This window comes from Corvus brachyrhynchos, unplaced genomic scaffold, assembly GCF_000691975.1.
Source record: "Corvus brachyrhynchos isolate BGI_N302 unplaced genomic scaffold, ASM69197v1 scaffold14, whole genome shotgun sequence".
NCBI lineage: Eukaryota > Metazoa > Chordata > Aves > Passeriformes > Corvidae > Corvus > Corvus brachyrhynchos.
The window spans coordinates 18,426,566-18,446,003 of record NW_008239110.1 but is presented as its reverse complement, the minus strand read 5'-3'; the positions used below and the strand labels follow the sequence as shown (position 1 = coordinate 18,446,003).

Here is a 19,438-nt window from a genome sequence, read left to right as displayed (position 1 = left end):
AGGGAGAGCGCTCTGCCGGCTGCATGCAGTGGCCAACCTGTGCGGGGTTTTGTGCTTCTGCAGGAAATACGTGAGGACGCCCTTGTGCGCGGTGAGACAGCGCAGAGAGAAACTGGTGCCGGTGCAACTTGCCAAGAGAGAGAAAGAGCAGCTCTGCTAGACACGGGGCAAGCAAAGCAACCTTCACCAAAAGACTGATAAAAAAAAGGAAAATGTTCTGTGATGCTCACACTCTGATGGGACACACGGTATCATTATTATAAACGAGATATTATCTCTTTTATTTCTTGGTAGAACGTCTCTCAGTGGCAGTTTACAGCCAACATTAAAGATTGTTATAGTTTGTAACTAACTGGAAATCTAGGCTCTGCCTGTTTCAAACCAGCATCCCTCACGTCCCCTGAGGTCACTCACCTCTTACATACAGAAGGTGAATGGAAATTGGAATATCACACACAATTCTCGTATCCATATTCAAAAAGAGTTCAGTCTGGAAGAAGTGCAAAGAACTGGGGTGCCAAGGAGAAGAAAGAGTCTCATAGGAGGAGCCTACCAAAGACAGGTCTGTGTAGGCTAGCAAAAATGGGTCTGAAAAGGGTTAACAACTCTCTGTTGGTAAGTTAGGGGAGACAATGCTGTGGAACAGAAAATGGACAACTATGGAATGTAAACGATGACATTTGTGCAGAACTACTGGATATGAACTTTTTATAAATTAATTTAGGATTCAGCTTAACAAGATTTGGAAAAGGATCTTGTTCAGCTAAACTTAGTTATTTATAATGCAAAGCACAGTCAACTTGTAAGAGGAATTTTACATACATTTTCTCAGTAGGGCCAGGATTCATTGACCTAGAAAATACTCCTCAGAAAACATAGTCAAATTGTTTAATGTGGGACATTAAATGCTTCACTCTCTACAACTACCTGAAAGGAGGGGGTAGCCAGGCCAGGGTGAGCCTCTTCTCCCAGGCAATCAGTGACAGGATGAGAGGAAACAGCCTCAAGTTGCACCGGGGGAGGTTAAGGCTGGGTATCTGGAAGAATTTTTTCACTGAAAGGGCAGTTAAGCATTGGAATGGGCTGCCCAGGGAGGTGGTGAAGTCATAATCTCTGGAAGTGTTCAAGAAACTACTGGATGTGGCACTCAGTGCTATGGTTTAGTTGGTATGGTGGTGTTTAGTCAAAGGCTGGACTCAATGATGTTGGAGCTCATTTCCAACCTTCGTGATTCTATGATTTGCATAATCAATTAATCCAAACTGATGATGGCCTTACAGAAGAGGAGAGAAGATTTCTTTGGCCTCTCAGTTCCAGGAAAGTTGGAAACTGAAAGTACCAGAGTTGATGTCAAAATAATTTTATTTCTCAACACAGGGCACATTAGACTTTGACTTTTGGACTCAGAAAGTGAGAATTGTGTGGTACATGGCAGCACACAGGGAGTTCAGGAACTGTAATCACTGCAGATCGTAAATTACGTCCAATTCTTGGTTATTGCTTAGCAAGTGTATCCTGAAGTACTCAACAAGCTTCTACAAAGGGTTATCCATATGGCTCCCATAAAAGAACATTGGTCTTTTTTTTTCTTAGTGGGTTAATAGATGTTGTTAGAGTGATCAGTAGATAAATATTTATTAACGAATAAATAAATGGTTCCTTGTTTAAAGAAAAAAAACAACAAATCATGCTTTAAAAGCATGTTTACTGTCTGTGTAGCCACAAAGTGGAATGTCTTCCAGCATTTCATTGAGCAGCAAGACTGACACAGCCAGCTGGAGTGCAGATACTACTCTGAACTAAGCACATGATCCCACTTTATTTGCTGTCTCATAGCATTAAAACCACCTGACTGTGTTCTGCGCTGAAGGAACAGTGACTTACTGACACAGATAAAGTTTTACTTCTGAGCAAAGCAGATCAGTTCTGATCAGATTCTCATGTGGTGGCACTTCTAGATACTGACATCACAAATTTATATGAGCAAGTCTAATCAAGACAGTGAGCTCCTATTCAAAACCCGAAAACAAACTGTTGAAGCCAAGGCCATTATTTGCCAGAAGTCACTGAAAATTTAGCTACCTCAGGATGGAAGCCTTAATTTTATAGCATCAATGTCTATGAAAATCTCTTCAACTGCTTCATGTTTATGCTGGAGGATGGTTATCAGTATCATGCATTCTAGTGAGTCAGCTTCAGAATGAGAAATATTAACGTGACTCTGGGTAGTCTTCCAAACATGCTGTCAACATCATTCTTATACTAACACATGCCTGGGATTAAATTCAGTAATTTTTAGACTACTGTATATTAAGTAAGACTATATTGCAGGAAATTAATCCATTTCCTGATCCTGGACTTTACCAGGTAGTGGACTATTTGCATTTCCTTTAGCATCCCCATTTGCTCTGGCTGGTACTGTTTTCTGATAGCTGCCTCTAGATAGCAGATGTTAGCACGTACAATCCAAGTCTGTACTGGCTTTTAATTTCTATTACATTGTATTTAGTGAAGGGAGCTTCTGCAAAATCTTTCTCAGCATTGCAGCTTCCCAAACAAACCTCTGCTGTAATAGATTTTCTTAATGTTCTTACAAAAATAAATTTAACTCAGAACATACCATAGAAATTGTCTCCCCAATTTACAGGTTTTGGGATCATTGCAAGCTCTTCTAAACTTTTCCTATTCATACCTGTTTAGTGCAGAAACAAATAAATAAAAAAGCCATATTCCTGAAGAAGGGATAGTTTCAATACAGGTTTTACTGACGAGACACTAATAGACCTTCAGGTAACTCCTAAAAGTGATGAGGCTGTAGTCAAAGACTTTTAAAAATCATTATAGCTACAGTCTTAATTGTAGTCCTACAGACTTTGCCTTATATAGCCCTATAAATGGAGCCATAATTGTACAGGTCTTTTATAACAAAGCCTGCACATCCGATGACACAGAGCTGGCACTCACCATCTCATCAACTATGAAAATACAAGGGAAGAAAAGGGACACGTCTTACAAATCACATCCCTGGATCTCTGAAGCGCTCCACAAAGAAATTTGTCTCAGATCTAAAATTATTCAGTATCTTCATCAATGGACTGGATTACAGAACAGAATATGCATGTTAAATATGCAGGCAACACTAAGCTGGGAAAGACTGGGTTGGAATTCAGAACTTCGCAAATCTGTGAAAAAAGCAGGATACAATTTTGAAAACATAAGCACAAATTTCTCTGGTAACACTAATTGCAAGTCAGAGAATGATAAAATGGTGCTAGGAACTGCAGGAAAAATTCCAGTAGCTGTGACAACCCACAAGCCAGCAATGAGTCATAGTTATCAATCTACTGCCCTTAGTAGGGTGTATAAATAGAACCCAACCCTTCTCTCTAAAGAATGTGAAATAAACTTCTTATGGCACTGGCAGTGCTAGAGCTGAGCACTGTGGGGAGTTTTACATGGGATCCACATGGAGAAACCAGGGACAGATGAATATGGCCATTGAGGAAGAGGTTGATAGGTAAGTTTCTCCAAAGCACCGCTCCCCACACCGGAGGCGAGGCCATCACTCTGGGACACGCTGTCTGGCCTGGACCTCCTACTGAGGCTGCAGGAGTTGGTAGCGAGAGCCTGGGTGGAGGCAGCACAACACGGCAAAGGAACAAACGCTAGCTGGTGATGATGGGAAAGGGGTGGGTGTGTGTGTACACACAGAAGTAGAAAGCATCAGCAGCAAGGCCTATTCCAGACTGAGGAGGGGACCTACCTATCTAGAGCAGTAGGAAATGGAGTGATATCCCTGAACATAAGCATACACCACCAGATGCCCTTCATCATCAGAGGTTTTAAAATGTGGTTTTCACATTTTGAGGTTCCCTTGGAGCTAGGACAGGTGGGCACACATTTCAAGGGCTCTTTTATTTGCTATTATTCTCTTCACAACTACCCTGCAAGTTTGGTAGTGTGCTTTTTGGCACTGTTAGGGATTGTTACAAAGGCGTCAAACTGCTAGCATGGATCTAGGCAGCACTTCAAAAGAATCGGTGCCCATTTTAGTACATTGCAGCTCATTATTAGCTTTCAGTTTTGTTCTAAGAGATAGATTTCACACTACGTGACAGTGCTAACAAAGCAAAATGTTCCTCTTTCTCCACAGATAAATTTAGGAGACACATTTTCTTCATAAAAGCTCCAGATATTCACTGGTAGCACTCAAGGGCTTTGTAATTTGATTTGAAGAGGCAAGCCTAATCTATGACAGCTATTGTAGTTATAATGGCCAAATCCTCGTTCATCAGTTTAGGACTACACTTTGTCCCTCAAAACCCATTACAATTTTTTTCATTGTTCAAATACCTTCTGCTTTTTCTTTTTAAAATTGTAATAATAATAACTAGTGTTCCCTAATGGTGGTTTGTTCATTGCTCTGACTATGCACAAAATCCTTTATACGTCAGGAGTGCCAAGGTCCACATTATTTGATACAAACCGGAAAACTTACATATAGCAAGCTTTTCCCTGCTTGCTTTCTGAATTCCCTGACTGTTGAACTCAACTTCCTAATTTCATGGTTATAAGCCCTCTTATAAGCTCAAGAAGTGGGCCCATGGGAATCTCATATGGTTTAGGAATTCCAAGTGCAGGGTGTTGCACCTGGGTTAGGGCAAACCCCAGTACCAACACAGGCTGGGGATGAACAGATGGAGAGCAGCCCTGCCCAGAAGGACTTGGGGTGCGGGTGGATGAGAGGCTGGACATGCCCCAGCCACGTGCACTTGGATCCCAGAGAGCCAATTGTATCATGGGCTGTCTCAAAAGCAGCATGGCCACCAGGGTGAGGGAGGGGATTCTGCACCTCTGCTCTGGTGAGACCCCACCTGGAGTGCTGCACCCAGCTCTGGAGTCCCCAGCACAGGAAGGACATGGACCTGCTGGACTGAGTCGAGGAGGACACCAAGATGATTAGAGAGATGGAACACCTCTCCTACAAGGAAAAGCTGGGAATTGGAATTGTTCAGCTGGAAAAGAGAAGACCTAATTGCGACCTGCCAGTACATGAAGGTAGCCTATTAGAAAGATGGACTTTTTACAAGGGCATGTAGTGACAGGACAAGGAAGAACAGCTTTACACTAAAAGAGGGAATGTTTAGATTAGGTATAAGGAAGAAATTCTTTACTGTGAGGATGGTGAGGAACTGGAATGGGTTGCCCAGAGTTGTGGATGCCCCATTCTGGGATGTGTTCAAGGCCAGGTTGGATGGGGCTCTGAGCAACCTTGTCTACTTCAAGGTTTCCAAGCCCATGGCAGGGGGCTGGACCTAGGATGATCTTGCAGATCCCTTCCAACCCAAACCATTTTCTGATTCTGACACCTACATGGAATTCAAAAAGGCTTTTATGAACATACCACTTATGACTTATGGCAAAGTTTTGTTTCTTTCTTTTTGTTCTGAGGGGTTTGGTGAAGCACTTCCCATACTACTCCTTCCTTTGCATACTTTCTGCACAAAATCACTACTGACAGCCCCAAGCTCTATACCACCCCCTCAGGCAGATTAAGTCCATCATGCCAGGCATTTGCTTCCTCCAGATGTTCTTCCACCTTTCTTTTGAAGCTGTGATTTCTGGTACAGTAACAGCTCAGTTTACTATCTTTAGCACCCACTAGGACTGTACATTACCTGCAGCATGCAAGAGAAGTGTTACATTTTCTTCAGTGAGATAGGGAAAAAAGACATACATACATTTATACATATTTATTGTATCTTTTTAAAAGTAGCATTTGCAGTTACTTTTAAGCATTCACCTCTCTTCTGCTTCAAATGTGCACTTATTGAGAGAAACACCTACTGGCTTCCAAGTCCAAGATTAATACCAATGATAATACATGCCAGAATCAAGCTTCATTGCTTGTTGGCAGCTCCTGTCATCAAAACAGTATACAGTAAGACGAGTGTAGAAAAGGTCTGTGTTAATCATTCAGCAATAGGCTGGGGCTGGATTAGTGACCACAACATCATCTCCAGTTGAAGCACAACAATTTTCCTGAAGTTCACATTTAATTTTTTTTCTTTTGCATCGAGTAGGTGGACAAGGCAGTTGTTTTTTCTACAGTAGCTTCATAAGTTGATAAGGTAATTAAGCTATTAGAAAGCATCCAAGGGAGGGCCACGAGGATGGTGAAGGGTCTGGAGGGCAAGCTTTACGAGGAGGGGCTGAGGTCACTCGGTTTGTTCAGCTTGGAGAAGAGGAGACTGAGGGGAGACCTCATTGTGGTCTTCAACATCCTCACGAGGGGAAGCAGAAGGGCAGGTACCGATCTCTTCACTCTCGTGACCAGTGACAGGACTCGAGGAAACAGCATGAAGCTGAGTCCGAGGAAGTTTAGTACAGATATTAGGAAAAAGTTTTTCACTCAGAGAGTGGATGGGCACTGGAACAGGTTCCCCAGGGAAGTGGTGACAGCACCAAGCCTGTCTGAGGTCAAGAAGCGTTTGGACAATGCTCTCAGGCACATGGTGTGACTCTTGGGGTGTCCTGTGCAGGGCCAGGAGTTGGACTTGGTGATCCTGATGGGTCCCTTCCAACTCAGCATATTCTACGATTCATCCATAGGAAAACACTTGCTGTAGAACTTTCTATTTAGAAATGTCTTCTCTTCGTGTAACAGCAAGAAAATACTTGAAGTCTAGCATGTAGTTAAGAAAACTGGGAACAAACCAAATTTCATCCTTGGATAAACATATGTAAATGCTATAGATTTCAATCTAGCCCACGCACAAAGTTTTACACATACTACAAACAGAAACAGAAGGTATCAGCAAAAGACTATTCTTACATTGCTTCAAATTAATTTGCAACTATACAATTTTAATTGTAATATAAAAAGGGAAGTAATATAACAGAACAGGTATGAAGAGAAATATTTTCCAAACTTTTATTTGTGCACATTCATCAGGTGAAAAAGATAACTTTTACAGCTTCTTTGGTGCCCAATATTCAGCATACAAAAATGTAAAAGACTATTCACAAATAAAACACAAGCTCAAGCTAAAAAAAAAAAAAGTCTTAAAGGTAGTGCACATCGTGACAGCTTTGCTTATGAATACACAGAAATTACTGCAAAAATAAATAGAACGTCTTTTTAAAAGCAGCAATTTCATATCTTGTAAACTTCTGTTTTTACAATACAGCACTGTTAAGAGTAAAATCCAAAAGAACTGGAGTCTATACTGTGGCCATGAGCAAGTAAAAGAGTCTGTATTCCTCTGCTATGGTTGGTCCAGTTTTCCTTTTTGCTTTTAGTCCAATGTGCAGCAGTCTCTGAAGGTGCTTGGTTAGGGAACCTAACCATCAAGTGGTGAATTACAAAATTTATTTCCTGCTTTCAAACACGAATGGATAAATCTGTTCCACAGCACTGGCAACAGCCTTTACGTTTGGCCCTGAGACATAGTTTAAAAAAAAAAAAAAGGCAGTAGGAAGAGAGAAATCAGAGAATCAGAAATTAAAACAACAACAGTATCTTTAAAAAAACCTTAATATTATTAGCAATCACAACTTCATACCATAGACAATAATAATTTCTCCCCCATTTCTCCTAACTTAAGAAAGTTTTTCTCTGACCACTTTTCATGTGAAAGTCTTTTCTTGTGACTAAATCTGCAAGATATTCTACATTGATCAATGGACTGACTACAAATAAATAATACTGTCATTTAATTTCATAACAACTTGGCTGATTTTCAATTTACTGGCTTAAACAGCCCAGAGAAGAGGCTGAGTGCAGAGGTAAAAGAAGTTCTTTTACTTATGTGAATCTTCTAGGAATTTGTATTTCTTCAAGCCTAGCCATTTTTAGCTCTTGCTTTAAAAATCTACCAACAAAAAGCTACTGTTAAACAGTGCTGGATTTAAAAGAAGTTCATTTCAAGCAAGGTTATTTTAGGTTTGAAAATGATAGACTATTACTTTCTATCCTGGGTTTTGCAAATAGCTTCATCATTGATCTCAGGACAAAACCTGCAAGCCAGGGAATGGTTTTATTGTCTCAGGATAAAGCATATGAATGTTATCTAACATGATTTATGAGCATCCAGGCAAAGAAAAGGAAAAACGACCTAGCAATGCTTTCTGGTGGTACTAGACCACTTTACGCAATGAAAAATTAAGACTGCAAATAAGTGAGCAGTAACATGCCAGAAGATATTAACTCTGGATAGAAGCTTGTGATGCAGATAAAGGAGAACAGTAATTTCTCACATGCTTTGATGAGTGCGAACTCAGGGTTTTTGGAACCCCACTTTAGACTTCAAAAGTTTCTTCCAAGTATAGAGAACTGTTCAAAATGACTCCCAAAACCAGTAACTTAAGCATAAGTTACTTGAGTAATTATTGTTTTACATGCTCAGTCAGAAAGCAAATGGATGAGAATAGGATTCTTCCTGTGTTTTCCAAGTGGTCGAGTGAAGCACTCAGCGAAAACAAGCCTGGTGAAAGATACCTGTCTTCTGGGTAGATACTGCACCCTCCTTAAATTTGGCTGCTATTAGAAATGAAGGTTCTCAAGAAAGCCTTCTAAAAGTGAGAATATGAGTAGGCAAATAGTTCCAGCAAAAAAGTGCTACTCTCTAAGGCTGAAGAGTTGTGAAAACTGGATCATCATTCTATGGCATATAAGAGAAGGAAAAAAACGAATGAAACAAAACAAACCTCCTAAACCATCCCCTCATTGCTCATTTTGGAGCAAAAGATATTTCTATCTATTACATGCCAGTGATTTTTAGTAGCTTTTACCAATGTAACCTAATCTTTTTATACTTTTCCCACTAAAAGAACCCACCTTCCTGGGTTTTTTGTAACATTTCTAATTACATATCTCAAACAAAATTCTCTGAGTCAGAGGTATTATAAGTACTAGTACTACAGAAATATGAATCTTTAAAAGTTTCATCTGAATGCACTTGAGAAGGAGTGCAGTAAGGCTGAAAAGTAATTTAAAACATTTTTAGAATAAGAAGTGTAAGACCCTGTACATTTTTTTTGTCTAGAAGAGAGGCAAAACAGAAGCCTACAAAATCAACAGAGGTCTGAGATATTTCAAACTCGCTGCACTATAAGGATGCAAAACTTTTATGTTTACCATATTTACCTTCATATTTGAAAGGAAAATTCTGAAAACATGAAAGTGATTTTGTAAGTAATGAAGTAATAAGAATCTTAAAGAGAAGCTGAATCTCATTAGGAGGCTGACAAGACATGCTGACAGCTTTTTATTACTGCAGTGATACTAAGGCTTCTTATTTATTTTAAATTTAGTTTCTAGTTTTGGCTAGACCAGTTGCACTGTTCAGAACACATACTGCAATGCTGAAATATTTTTTAGCCCTTTATTTTTAGATTACTAAATCTGATGGAAGTTTGTCTTCTTTAGAAAACACTGCTTCCAATATTTTGCGGGAAATGTTCCGCATAAACCTACATATTTGTTAAGGAATTAAGATGTGAAAATAAAAAAAAACCCTTACCCAGCTTCTGAACCAGTAGCTGAGCTCTAACAACTGCAAGACATAATTCCTACTAAAGTGATACACAATTATTTTTTTGGTTCTGTAGTATTTTAACGTGTATTCTCTGAAAAACCTGACTTCTTGTACCTGGACACTGATGGAGGACACCTCACAAGCAAACAGGAAAGAGAATGAAAAATGAAAACGATGAAGAGAGAGGAAAAAAATGGCACGGCCTCTCCAAGACCCAGGACAATCATGTCTCAGATTACATGGGAAAAATCACTGATGCCTGTGATTCAGTGGTGGTTCTCTCAGCTGAGCTTTAACAGAAGAGAGCACAAGTCTGAAGAGCTGCAAACATTGGTCAACTTCATTTATGACAAATTGCTAAGCTCTCCTATGAGTTTCCATAAATCTCCAGTTTGTAAATATGTATTTATGAAAGGGATGTTAATGCTAAATGCAGTGTAGTTAACAGCACTACAAAAGGAAGAAAAAAGGAAAAATATTCAAATTTGGTTTCATAAAAGAGCCAGACTGTGTACATTCAGTCTAACTAATTTTCTGAACCTACCAATAATAACACTTTCTCTACAACTCTTCGGGCACTTTCACTCAAAAACAAACTAGGTGCTAGCACTGGGAAACTACATCTTTTCAGCATTATCTTTTGACTGTTTTAAACATCTTGCTTTCCCAAACCTACTGGCTCTAAAGTTAAATATTCCCAACAGGTTAAATACTTATTTTTTGACATTAAAATACCTGTAACTGTGATACTGCCTGTGGAAAAAATCTGTAAGGTAGCTCTGAGAGATTTTATTCTGTAACACACGGCAGGATGAAGTTCTGGTTCATAACTAGAAAACAAAATGAAAAGTAAAAAAGAGAGACCTAGAACTGAAAAATAAAAGCTTAAGAAGCATATCAGGACGAAAATTCTTTAAAATCCTACCGTACCTCGCATGAGGTCTGTTATTCTTCGTAAATTCTGGCAATCTGATCTCAAAGGGCATGTTGCACACTGCTAAAACATTCACCACTTTAAAATCTGTGAAAATTACCTTTTCAAAAGAGAGGAAAAAAAGACATTAAAAATTTACTTTACAGCAAGTCAGATGTATGGGTTGCAGAAAAAAAAAAAGACAATGGTACTACTTTGGATATTTTGATGAGTCAAAATTAAAACCTTGAGACTGATGCCTTTCTAACAGGCGTCGAAACAGTACTTAGTGGACTCAGATCATTTACATTATCCTTCTGTGGTGGAGTAACTGCTGAACTAGATACCTCACAGTTGTATCATGGTCACTACAGCAGTATGGTTGTAGTGCAGTTTAAGAATGAGACACAGAAGCAACTCAAACTGCTGTACTAAACACCTCCCCACTGAAAAGAAACTAAATTTAACAGCTCATGGAACATCAAAGTAAGCAGAGAAAAAGCTTAAATATTGTTGCAAACTTCTTTAACGCCTTCTTGCTATACACCATTTTTATTAAAGCTAAGAGTAAGACAAAAGGTGACAGCTGTTTTGCTTTAAATGTCCAGTGGCCAGTAAAGCAAACTTTCTACTCTGTAACTTTCTGAAACCCAACTCAAACTATTTGCTTTCAGTTATTCTTTACCGTGGACATTTTAGATGATGACAAAATAGCCAACAGACAACTGCTATACAAAGAAACCGCACTGCTGAGAGGTCAGTGTTGGCAGTGTCACTGGGGAAATTTTTACTCATTTTCTGAGATTGCCTAAACTTTAAATGGCCATTCTTCTTCAGTCTATACTTTTTAGAAAGATATTTAGAAAGAAGCAACTTAGCCTTAGATCAAGTTAACCTTCAAAATACAAACTGCTCACTTTATGATAAAACTTGGTGTGTCCACCCTGGAAGCACTGTGCACCTCACTGACTTAACGTTCCATTCCAACTTTAGGAAGCTGGGTCCAAAGTACACATTTGTGACAGTAAGAGCGTCACACTTTTGCTGGGGTCTGATGCAGCATTACCAGCATAGCCTGCCACCACTGCCTTTATGTAATACTATCAAAAGGAGTCTCTCCCTGAAAACAACAGTTACTGTGTCTATTTAATTGTCTGTCCCCAAACTGAACCTGTGTGTAAACAGCACAACAGACTATCAGGAAGTTTTAGAGTTACCAAATCGTGTCATTTTAAGTCGTTCATGTTGCTGTTTTTCAACCCTTACTGTGAAATGCAAGTGGTGCTCCTGACTAGTAATGTTCATCCAAGCCCAGATAAAAGAGGGTGTTTCCTGTCCTAAGTATTTTATTTGGCTTATTTCCAGCTGTGTGACATGACAGTGCAGAAACACTTTTTCCCCTCCCTCTTTAAGAGGCTCACACTTGCACTTACTAAGATGGAAACGTATCTGCTATTCCACCAGAAATGAGTGAAAATTATGTTCAAATGACAGTAAAGTTTCAGTACTTTTTCCAAATAAATCTTTTGAGATACTGTAAATTCTATCTAAGAAACATTTGTGGGTGATTCATATATTAAACCAAATTTGTTGTTCATTATCCAGTGAAGAAGCACTACTCTGAGCTGCCAAACCAAACTGAAATCTACAAACCAAAACAGCTTCTCTTTAACCAGCATCTGGAAAATGTATGCTGACACAAAAGGGGCATCTGAGTGAAAACACGCTTACTGCTAAACTGTTATGCTCCCTCTTCTTTGTTTCTTTCTAAAAAATGAACTAGCAGCATTGCTTGAGTCATGCAAGTCCTTTTACATCAGAATTACCTGAAAACCTAGTTTCTGTAGACTACGAGCTAATCGTCTGGCACCAAATTTAGCTTCCTCTTCACTAGAAAGGAGAAAGAAAAGAATCTAGCATTAACAGAAATAGAGTAAACAGCTGTACACACACACACCACAATAGGTACTCAGAGTACAAAATGAATCATTATATAATGTAGCACATCAGCCATGATCTCATGGACAGCCTTCCCTTTATCTGACTGTGTTACATTTTAACTAGACAGACATTCAAATGGAGTCCTTCATGCCCCGTTTGAAGAATATCTTGGTACTTGGCTCCAGCTGAAGTGAGACATGTTTTGGTCATACATGATTTTAAGTACCCTTAATGGATAAATAAGATCATGGGTAGTCTGGAGTTAACATCCTGAACAATCCTCTTTCATTTTGGAACAGAGATCATACACAGAAAGTATGCAAATTTACTGTTGTACCTTACCTTATCCTTACTTCAAAATGCAGACACGTCTTAAAGGAATTCAGCTGTTAAGAGTTAAGTGAGTCTCAGATGCATTTGAACTGAGAGTCTGCTTTTGCTTCTTTCCAGTCCCTCAACACTATAAAACTTGATTAAATTCAGGTGGGGTTTTGTGAAAAAATAAGTGATATCCTCAAGAAAGGTCATCCCTTCCCAAGTCTCAACTTCTAGGTAAATACACAGAATTCTTAAAGACTTCCCAAATCTCTTTAGGATATTCTTAATAAGGCAGTTTTCCCTGCTGCTCTCCCAAGAAGGCTAAACTGATATTGTTTAAGATTTCAACACTATCTGAGGCAGACACTTCACGCAGAAAACTTCCTCCCAAATACGTAGCTTGACAGGGATCTTCATGTGATCCAGTGTGAGCAAATCTAACCAATGGTAAGTACCACCTCTTCTACATTTACAATGTTGTATTTTAAAATACACAAGGATCTAGAGCTAAAGAAAGAATCGTCATGAACTCACCTTGTGGCTCCTGTGCAAATAACTTTTCCTGAGGACCAAATTGTGGCCGTAATCCTAGGTTTCCTAAGCTTCATTAAAACCTTCTAAAAAAGAAAAGTGGAAAAATTGGAAATTAGCAGTAATTCAATTTCATACTGGAAAAAAAAATTATCTGTTACCCAAATCAACTAAAGTTACACTAAAACTTCCTTTATTTCGGATAGTCTTGAACTGCTCCTTTATCTCTTTCAGTAATTAAAAAACCCTAGATCCTGAGAAGAGCAAAATAAGCATGAAATGTATCAGCCAATGATTTGGTGTACACAAAATAGATTAAATTAAGGTATTTTTCACTGAATAAAAAGCTGAAAACCACGAGCACCATGCTGAGTTTTTTTCTTATTACAGTGAGTTGGCATTGCTGACTCCATATCAAGATATATTTTCTTGACACAGACATCAAATTTTGGGAGGCAAAACAGACCCTGAGGTGTAAGAGGCCTCATCCCAATATTCACCTCACTACATGCTGTTTCCTGAGACAGCATTTCATCACTCCCATTACTGCACATGTAGTGTATTACTGACTAAATACCTACCACAAGAGAAATAGAGAAATAAAATTCTGCTTTTCTCTATCCGCCATACACAGGTATCAGGCAGAAGAATGTTTAGCTTAAGGAACATTTCTAAAAACAGATAATTGAGGTATGCTGAATCTCTTACCCCAACATCACGCTTGTATATCACATTTGCTCCCTCTAATGCAATCTTCCTCAAGTTTAAATGACATCTTGTTCTAAAAACACACACTACATTTGTGATTAAAATGTCCAGTGCAACATCACTGTCCGCATCCATTGGGGTGATTTACAACTCAATTCTCCCACCAGCTCACCACGAAGATCACATCCTGAGAAGCAAAAATGATAAAATTAAACATACCAATAGCAATCTGCCTATTAATGCCACTGTATACATTTGCCCCTTAAAAGAGACAAGAAGCAGAAGTGACTACACTGACTCACTTAACAGTGTGAGGGGAGGGCGAGTGTCTACATCCTTTGTGCTAGAAAATAGGAGGTAACTTGTTCAAAGCCATGTTGCCAGACTTAATAGAAATGAAATGCATATACATATATATATGTAAAAGAATATTTTAAATTGCCAGTTAAATATGTTACAATTCTTACCAAGTATATTAGGACACTGTAAAGATTACTGAAACTTCTTCCATAGCTCCACTGGATAATCTTGCCTCAGCTCATTTGAGGATGTCATTAGACACCTCAGGAAAATGCACTTCTCTGACTGAAGTTGATAATTCTGAACAGTTTGACATTTGTGTTGGAATGGATGAGCCTACAAATAACTTTGAACTAACACAGGTTACACAAACTGCAGTCTGTAGACAGCCTGCTGCCACAGCTTTCCCATCTTCATCCAGCACTCTTGGCCTATCTTTCCCAATAATAGCTTAAAGCAAACTATACAAAATGGTGGCAGCAACAGCCTGGGCTGACCCTCTGCACTGCCCATAGGAAAGCATTGTCTGGGCAGAGAGAAATCGAGTGTTTCTGAGGAAAAGCACGGGTAACTGAAGGCACAGGATGGCCACCCAGTACATGTACTGCAAACCTAAGGCACCCAGGAAGCATCCAGGCTGCCCATGCACATCAAAGGCGACACTCCTTACACACACCTCAACTGGGAAAAAGAATCCTAACACCAGGAGTTGGGCTACCACTCACTCCAGCCCAAGAACACCGACATGTCTTCAGTAACCATACAAAGCCAAGACAGCAGACATCTCAAATAGATCTCAGGTGAAAAAAAGGAGAGGGGAAAAGAATAAGATCATTGGTACACAGTGAAAAGGACTTACATAAAAATTTTAGCAGTATTTCATCCAAAATAAACAAAAAGGAAAGCAAAGAATAAAATCAAAGAAAACGTGTCACATAAGCGAAATGCTCCACATGGTCATTACCATGGAAGAAGCAGGACACCATGCAGCAAGAACAATAACATACCTAACAGACCATAAATATTTATATCACTTTAAATGTTTTGGCCTTACGTTCCATATTAGAAATCTTCAAGATAGAATACTGATGTTATTATCAGTATTTTCATCTGACTACAACTCCCTAAACATTGTGCCATAGTCTATAATTGAGAACTCAAGGTGCATCTTTGACTACCCCTCACTGACAATACAGAACTAACAAACTACATGGCAGACATGCACAACGTACTGGGTCAGCTGCTGTGGTGGTTACTGCTTACACTCTGCAGCTTGTTTCCTACTGAAAGAACTATTCTGTAATTGTTGGCTTGTCCAGTATAAGAAAAGGCAAGATGGATGATAATACAGAAAAGAGATGAAGAAACAGCAAGAAGAAAACAGAAAAACCAAAGGTTATGTGTGGGGGTGGAGGGAATGCAGGAAAAGAAGAGAACAAACAGTAACTAATTAGTACTCCCAGATCTCTTTTTTATTGAACCAAAAATTACATGAATCCTCAAAGTTAGAGATTACTTATCCCATCTGGTTTTGATGGACTACTACAGATTGGGCAAGTAATTTATGGCACCAGATCCAAAGATAGCACATGTGCAGATTTTGAATGGCATGCAGGCAGGGCCATCACGGAGCTGGAACCCATGGCATTTTCAGAGAGGCATTTGTTTTCCACCCTGGCTCCAGCTCCCGGCTCTTGCTGAGTTCATTTACTGGAACCCAGGAAAGATTGTCAACAAGATACCTCCAATCAGTAGTGTCTCCTAATTATCAGCAAGCGCCTGCTGGCACACTGAGCCTCTACATTCTGAAAGAACACCACCATCACGCATAACACCCTTGAAAGGTTGCTAACATCTAAGCAAACCACAGTACCGTATGATAATGTCCCCATAAAATATGGCTTATCTTAAAAAGATCCAGGGAGAAAAGTCACGTGCTCATTCAGAACAAAGGGAAAAGTGGTTGAAAAGAGAGGAAAATTACAATTTAAAAGGAAAAGATCTATTATTAAGGCAAAAAGGCGGCTGTGGAGCTGTCAGCAAGGATGTTTTCAGCAATTACAATGTATCTTGGTTAGAAGTACAATCTACTTGTACAGATTTTAAGGGTACAAAAATTACACAGATTACAGTGGTATACCCCTCTTTTAATTAGCCATGCTCTGAAAGCCCAAGACAACAGACACTAAGAGAGGGGCTTTTTAATTTGAAATTGTATATATTATGTCAATGATTTCGAACACACCCATTCCTATCAAGATACAAATACAATGTTAAAACTTTTCCAAGGCATGGTTTGGAAAGATTGGGTAAACCAAAATGTTTCTAGGCTTGGATACTTGTGATCAAGCAGTACGCAAGTGTAACCTATCACAATCTTTGACTTAAGCTTTCATTTTAATGTCCCACACCTTACCTACAACAAAGAAAAAAAATAATCTAGAGAGAAGATGTCCTGTTACCTTTCTTTGGGAAGGCTCAAACAACTTCAAATTCATAGGAACCATGAGAACAAGAGCAAGTTAAGCTTTTTTAAAAAATAAAAATACATGGACTACATAAAAAAAAAAAAAATCTGAGGAACATATTTACAAAAAAGGTCTAACAATGTTCAAGAAAGAAAGATGTTCTTATTTACACATATCTCCAGCAGCATGACCAGCTGGAACATTCTGATCCTCCTCTTTCCCAGTTGTCTCTGGTATTCTCTGCTATTCATACACGCTACCGGAGCACCAACTGTTATTTCCCAAAACCTGAATTTCTGCATTTCTATATCTTTTCTGCAAAATGGGGAAAATAGTGCTCCTTACATATAAGCCTATTTATATTCCATACTTACGCAGTTACACTTGCAGAACAGAGGTTAAGTGGAAACCAAACATCTGGTTCTTTCCAGTTCTGGGTTTGCAAATGCTTAAGTTGATTTTATTGAGCTCAGCTTGGGTTTTGTTGATTAATTCTGCCCTTTGAAGGTTCTCTCATCTGAACTGTAGAATTTTGGCAGTCTAAATCTCATTTCCAAAATGATGTTTTGCCAGCTAATGCTAATTTAATAATAGGTTAAATTTGAAAATAATTTGTCTACATGTACAGCATTTCTTTTAAATTATGTACTTCATCTGACTTTCTCCAACATAAGAAACTAGCTAACTTTGATTTCAAGTTGTTTTGCACCAGCGTAACACAATCTAACCCGACAGAGGAAACAAGTTTAAATACATCTCTGCAGAAGTTTGCATTATTTTGTTTTATTGGGGAAATTTTAGAAGTTTGTTCTTGCTTTTCAACATAGATTTCAGGGATACACCTGGAATATTACCCTAAGAGGAAAAAAACCAAACAAAACAGGAAGGAAAAGAAAGTAGATGGATTAAGCATGATCATGAACACAAAAATAAAAACAACAACAAAAGCTAATGCAAGGATATTTGACACTGTAATGTATCCTACACTGAAACTAGAGAAACTCCACAGAATAAGAAATACTTTGGAGGGAGGAATGAACACAAAAGTTCTTAAAGCATTACCTATACATCCACTGTTAGAACTATGGACATACTATTTTAGATGCTCTATAAACACACGTGAAGACAAAAGGCCCTGCACTGAAATCTTACAATCTAAAAAAAACCAGCACTCTGTCTTCAGAAAGTTCCAAACCAACCACAGCACCATCATCAAAGAAAGAGGAAAGGCACTTGGGATGGGGTATATAAACAAAGTATTATTTTAAGCTCTTGACTACCTTTGATCCAAGAAACTCAGAGCTATAAAGGTAGATGGGGGATATCTAACAATGGTTATGTTAATGTCAGAACAGTTTAATAAACACCTTTTTCACCAGCAGTCTAAGTATAAGCAACTTCTACTGGTTATTTTTAACCTTTCTCCAAAGCAGTTCACAAACTGACCAGCTCCACAAACAAGTCCAACAGCCCAGCTGAAGGGATATTGATCATTACTGCATCAGTAGACATTTGTCAAACTAATGCCTGAAAGGCATCTTTGAAGAAGTTAACATGAACCTCTGCAGGATGTTTCCATATGGGAATGGAGAATAAATAAAGCCTTTCAGGAATGGGGAGAGTTGATTACATCCTTCCACTGAAGGTGTACTTTTAAAGATTTATGTTCAGCCCCTCAGAAAACAGGTCCATATGAAACGTTGGAGGTGACAGACCTCTGAAATCTGCTTGAATCCTTAGACACAACATAGCCACAGTGGCAGGTGAATGATTCCCTGAAACCAAGAGCAACATATGGATGTGTAGAACATCCTCTGGTCCAAACAACTTTCTTAGTTACTGATCCAGTGGGGCAAGCTTTTACTTTCTGTTGCAATGGCAAGTTAAACTGTGCCTAAAGCAAAAGGCCATCTTGAAGCCACTATTCTCACCTTTCAGGATTTGCACAGTCATGACTATTTATATTTTGGTGGAGAAAACTTTCAGATACAAGCAAAGCCAGTATCAAAGCAGGGATTTGTTCAATTAGATCAATGCACAGAATGATAATATCAGCTATACCATAAGCAAGTAGGACCTCAAACCTGCTGTCAAATCTCTTGGATAAGCCTACTGCATCTCCGTGGGGTCATACAACACAAATCCATTTGCAAGAATAAAACCAAAGAGTGTATAGAGCAAGACAAGAAAGCATATTTTAAATAATTCATAACAGGCCATTTTCCTCAAATCTTTCTCTCATCAAAAGGTCCATTCATATTCAAAAAAAGATGCACTTGAACTCAAGTTTGTGCCATTTTTCCCTCAGAACATCCAGGAATACCTTAATGCCAAGCATTAAGAAGAGTCCTTTTGGTCTTTAAAACATGTGGAAAATCATCATATGCATGACAAAAGTCTGAAACAACAAGTTCAGTGGCCATTCCAATTCGATGAAACGTCGTAAGAAAAGTAAAAATGTTTAGCTGTAACAAAATATTTTAAGGCAACGGGTAAGCTTCTCACCCCCTCCCAGTCAAACATTTTTACCATTTGCGTGTCCCAGCTGAGGAAGCACGAGTAGCCTTCCTATTCCCGCTGCTGGGAATCTCACTCAAAGCCCTACATGCACCAGCGTCACAACGCTCTGGTCAACAGCTAGTTCTCCCCGCTCAACCCCAGCCCGAAACTTCTGCGGCCGGCACGGCACAAACAAAGCGCAGGCAGCAAGGCGGCCTGGC

At 39.0% G+C, this 19,438-nt stretch overlaps 2 protein-coding genes across 4 annotated transcripts in view; one reads left to right on the top strand and one right to left on the bottom strand.

Annotated features, from left to right (window-relative positions):
• Positions 1-352, top strand: part of SLC2A12 (solute carrier family 2 member 12) — a 31,039-nt gene extending 30,687 nt beyond the window's left edge. Inside the window, exon 5 of the mRNA XM_008637972.2 lies at positions 64-352. Within this exon, the coding sequence (XP_008636194.1) occupies positions 64-160 (97 nt within the window). The 3' untranslated portion in view covers positions 161-352. The remainder of the gene's footprint in view (positions 1-63) is intronic.
• Positions 353-5,738: 5,386 nt separating this feature from the next.
• On the bottom strand, positions 5,739-19,424 carry TBPL1 (TATA-box binding protein like 1). Of its 3 annotated transcripts, none has more exons than XM_017739690.1 (7): positions 19,248-19,424; positions 13,951-14,137; positions 13,246-13,328; positions 12,279-12,342; positions 10,470-10,573; positions 10,275-10,369; positions 5,739-7,442 (listed from the first exon to the last, which is right to left on the bottom strand). In XM_017739690.1, the coding sequence occupies exons 2-7, from the start codon at positions 14,083-14,085 to the stop codon at positions 7,372-7,374; spliced, it is 552 nt and encodes a 183-aa protein (XP_017595179.1). In that variant the 5' UTR covers positions 14,086-14,137; positions 19,248-19,424; the 3' UTR covers positions 5,739-7,371. The 3 variants fall into 3 exon arrangements, with proteins under 3 accessions (XP_017595179.1, XP_017595180.1, XP_017595181.1); XM_017739691.1 differs by lacking the exon at positions 19,248-19,424 and adding an exon at positions 14,927-19,215; XM_017739692.1 differs by lacking the exon at positions 19,248-19,424 and having other exon boundaries at positions 13,951-14,908.
• Positions 19,425-19,438: the final 14 nt, after the last annotated feature.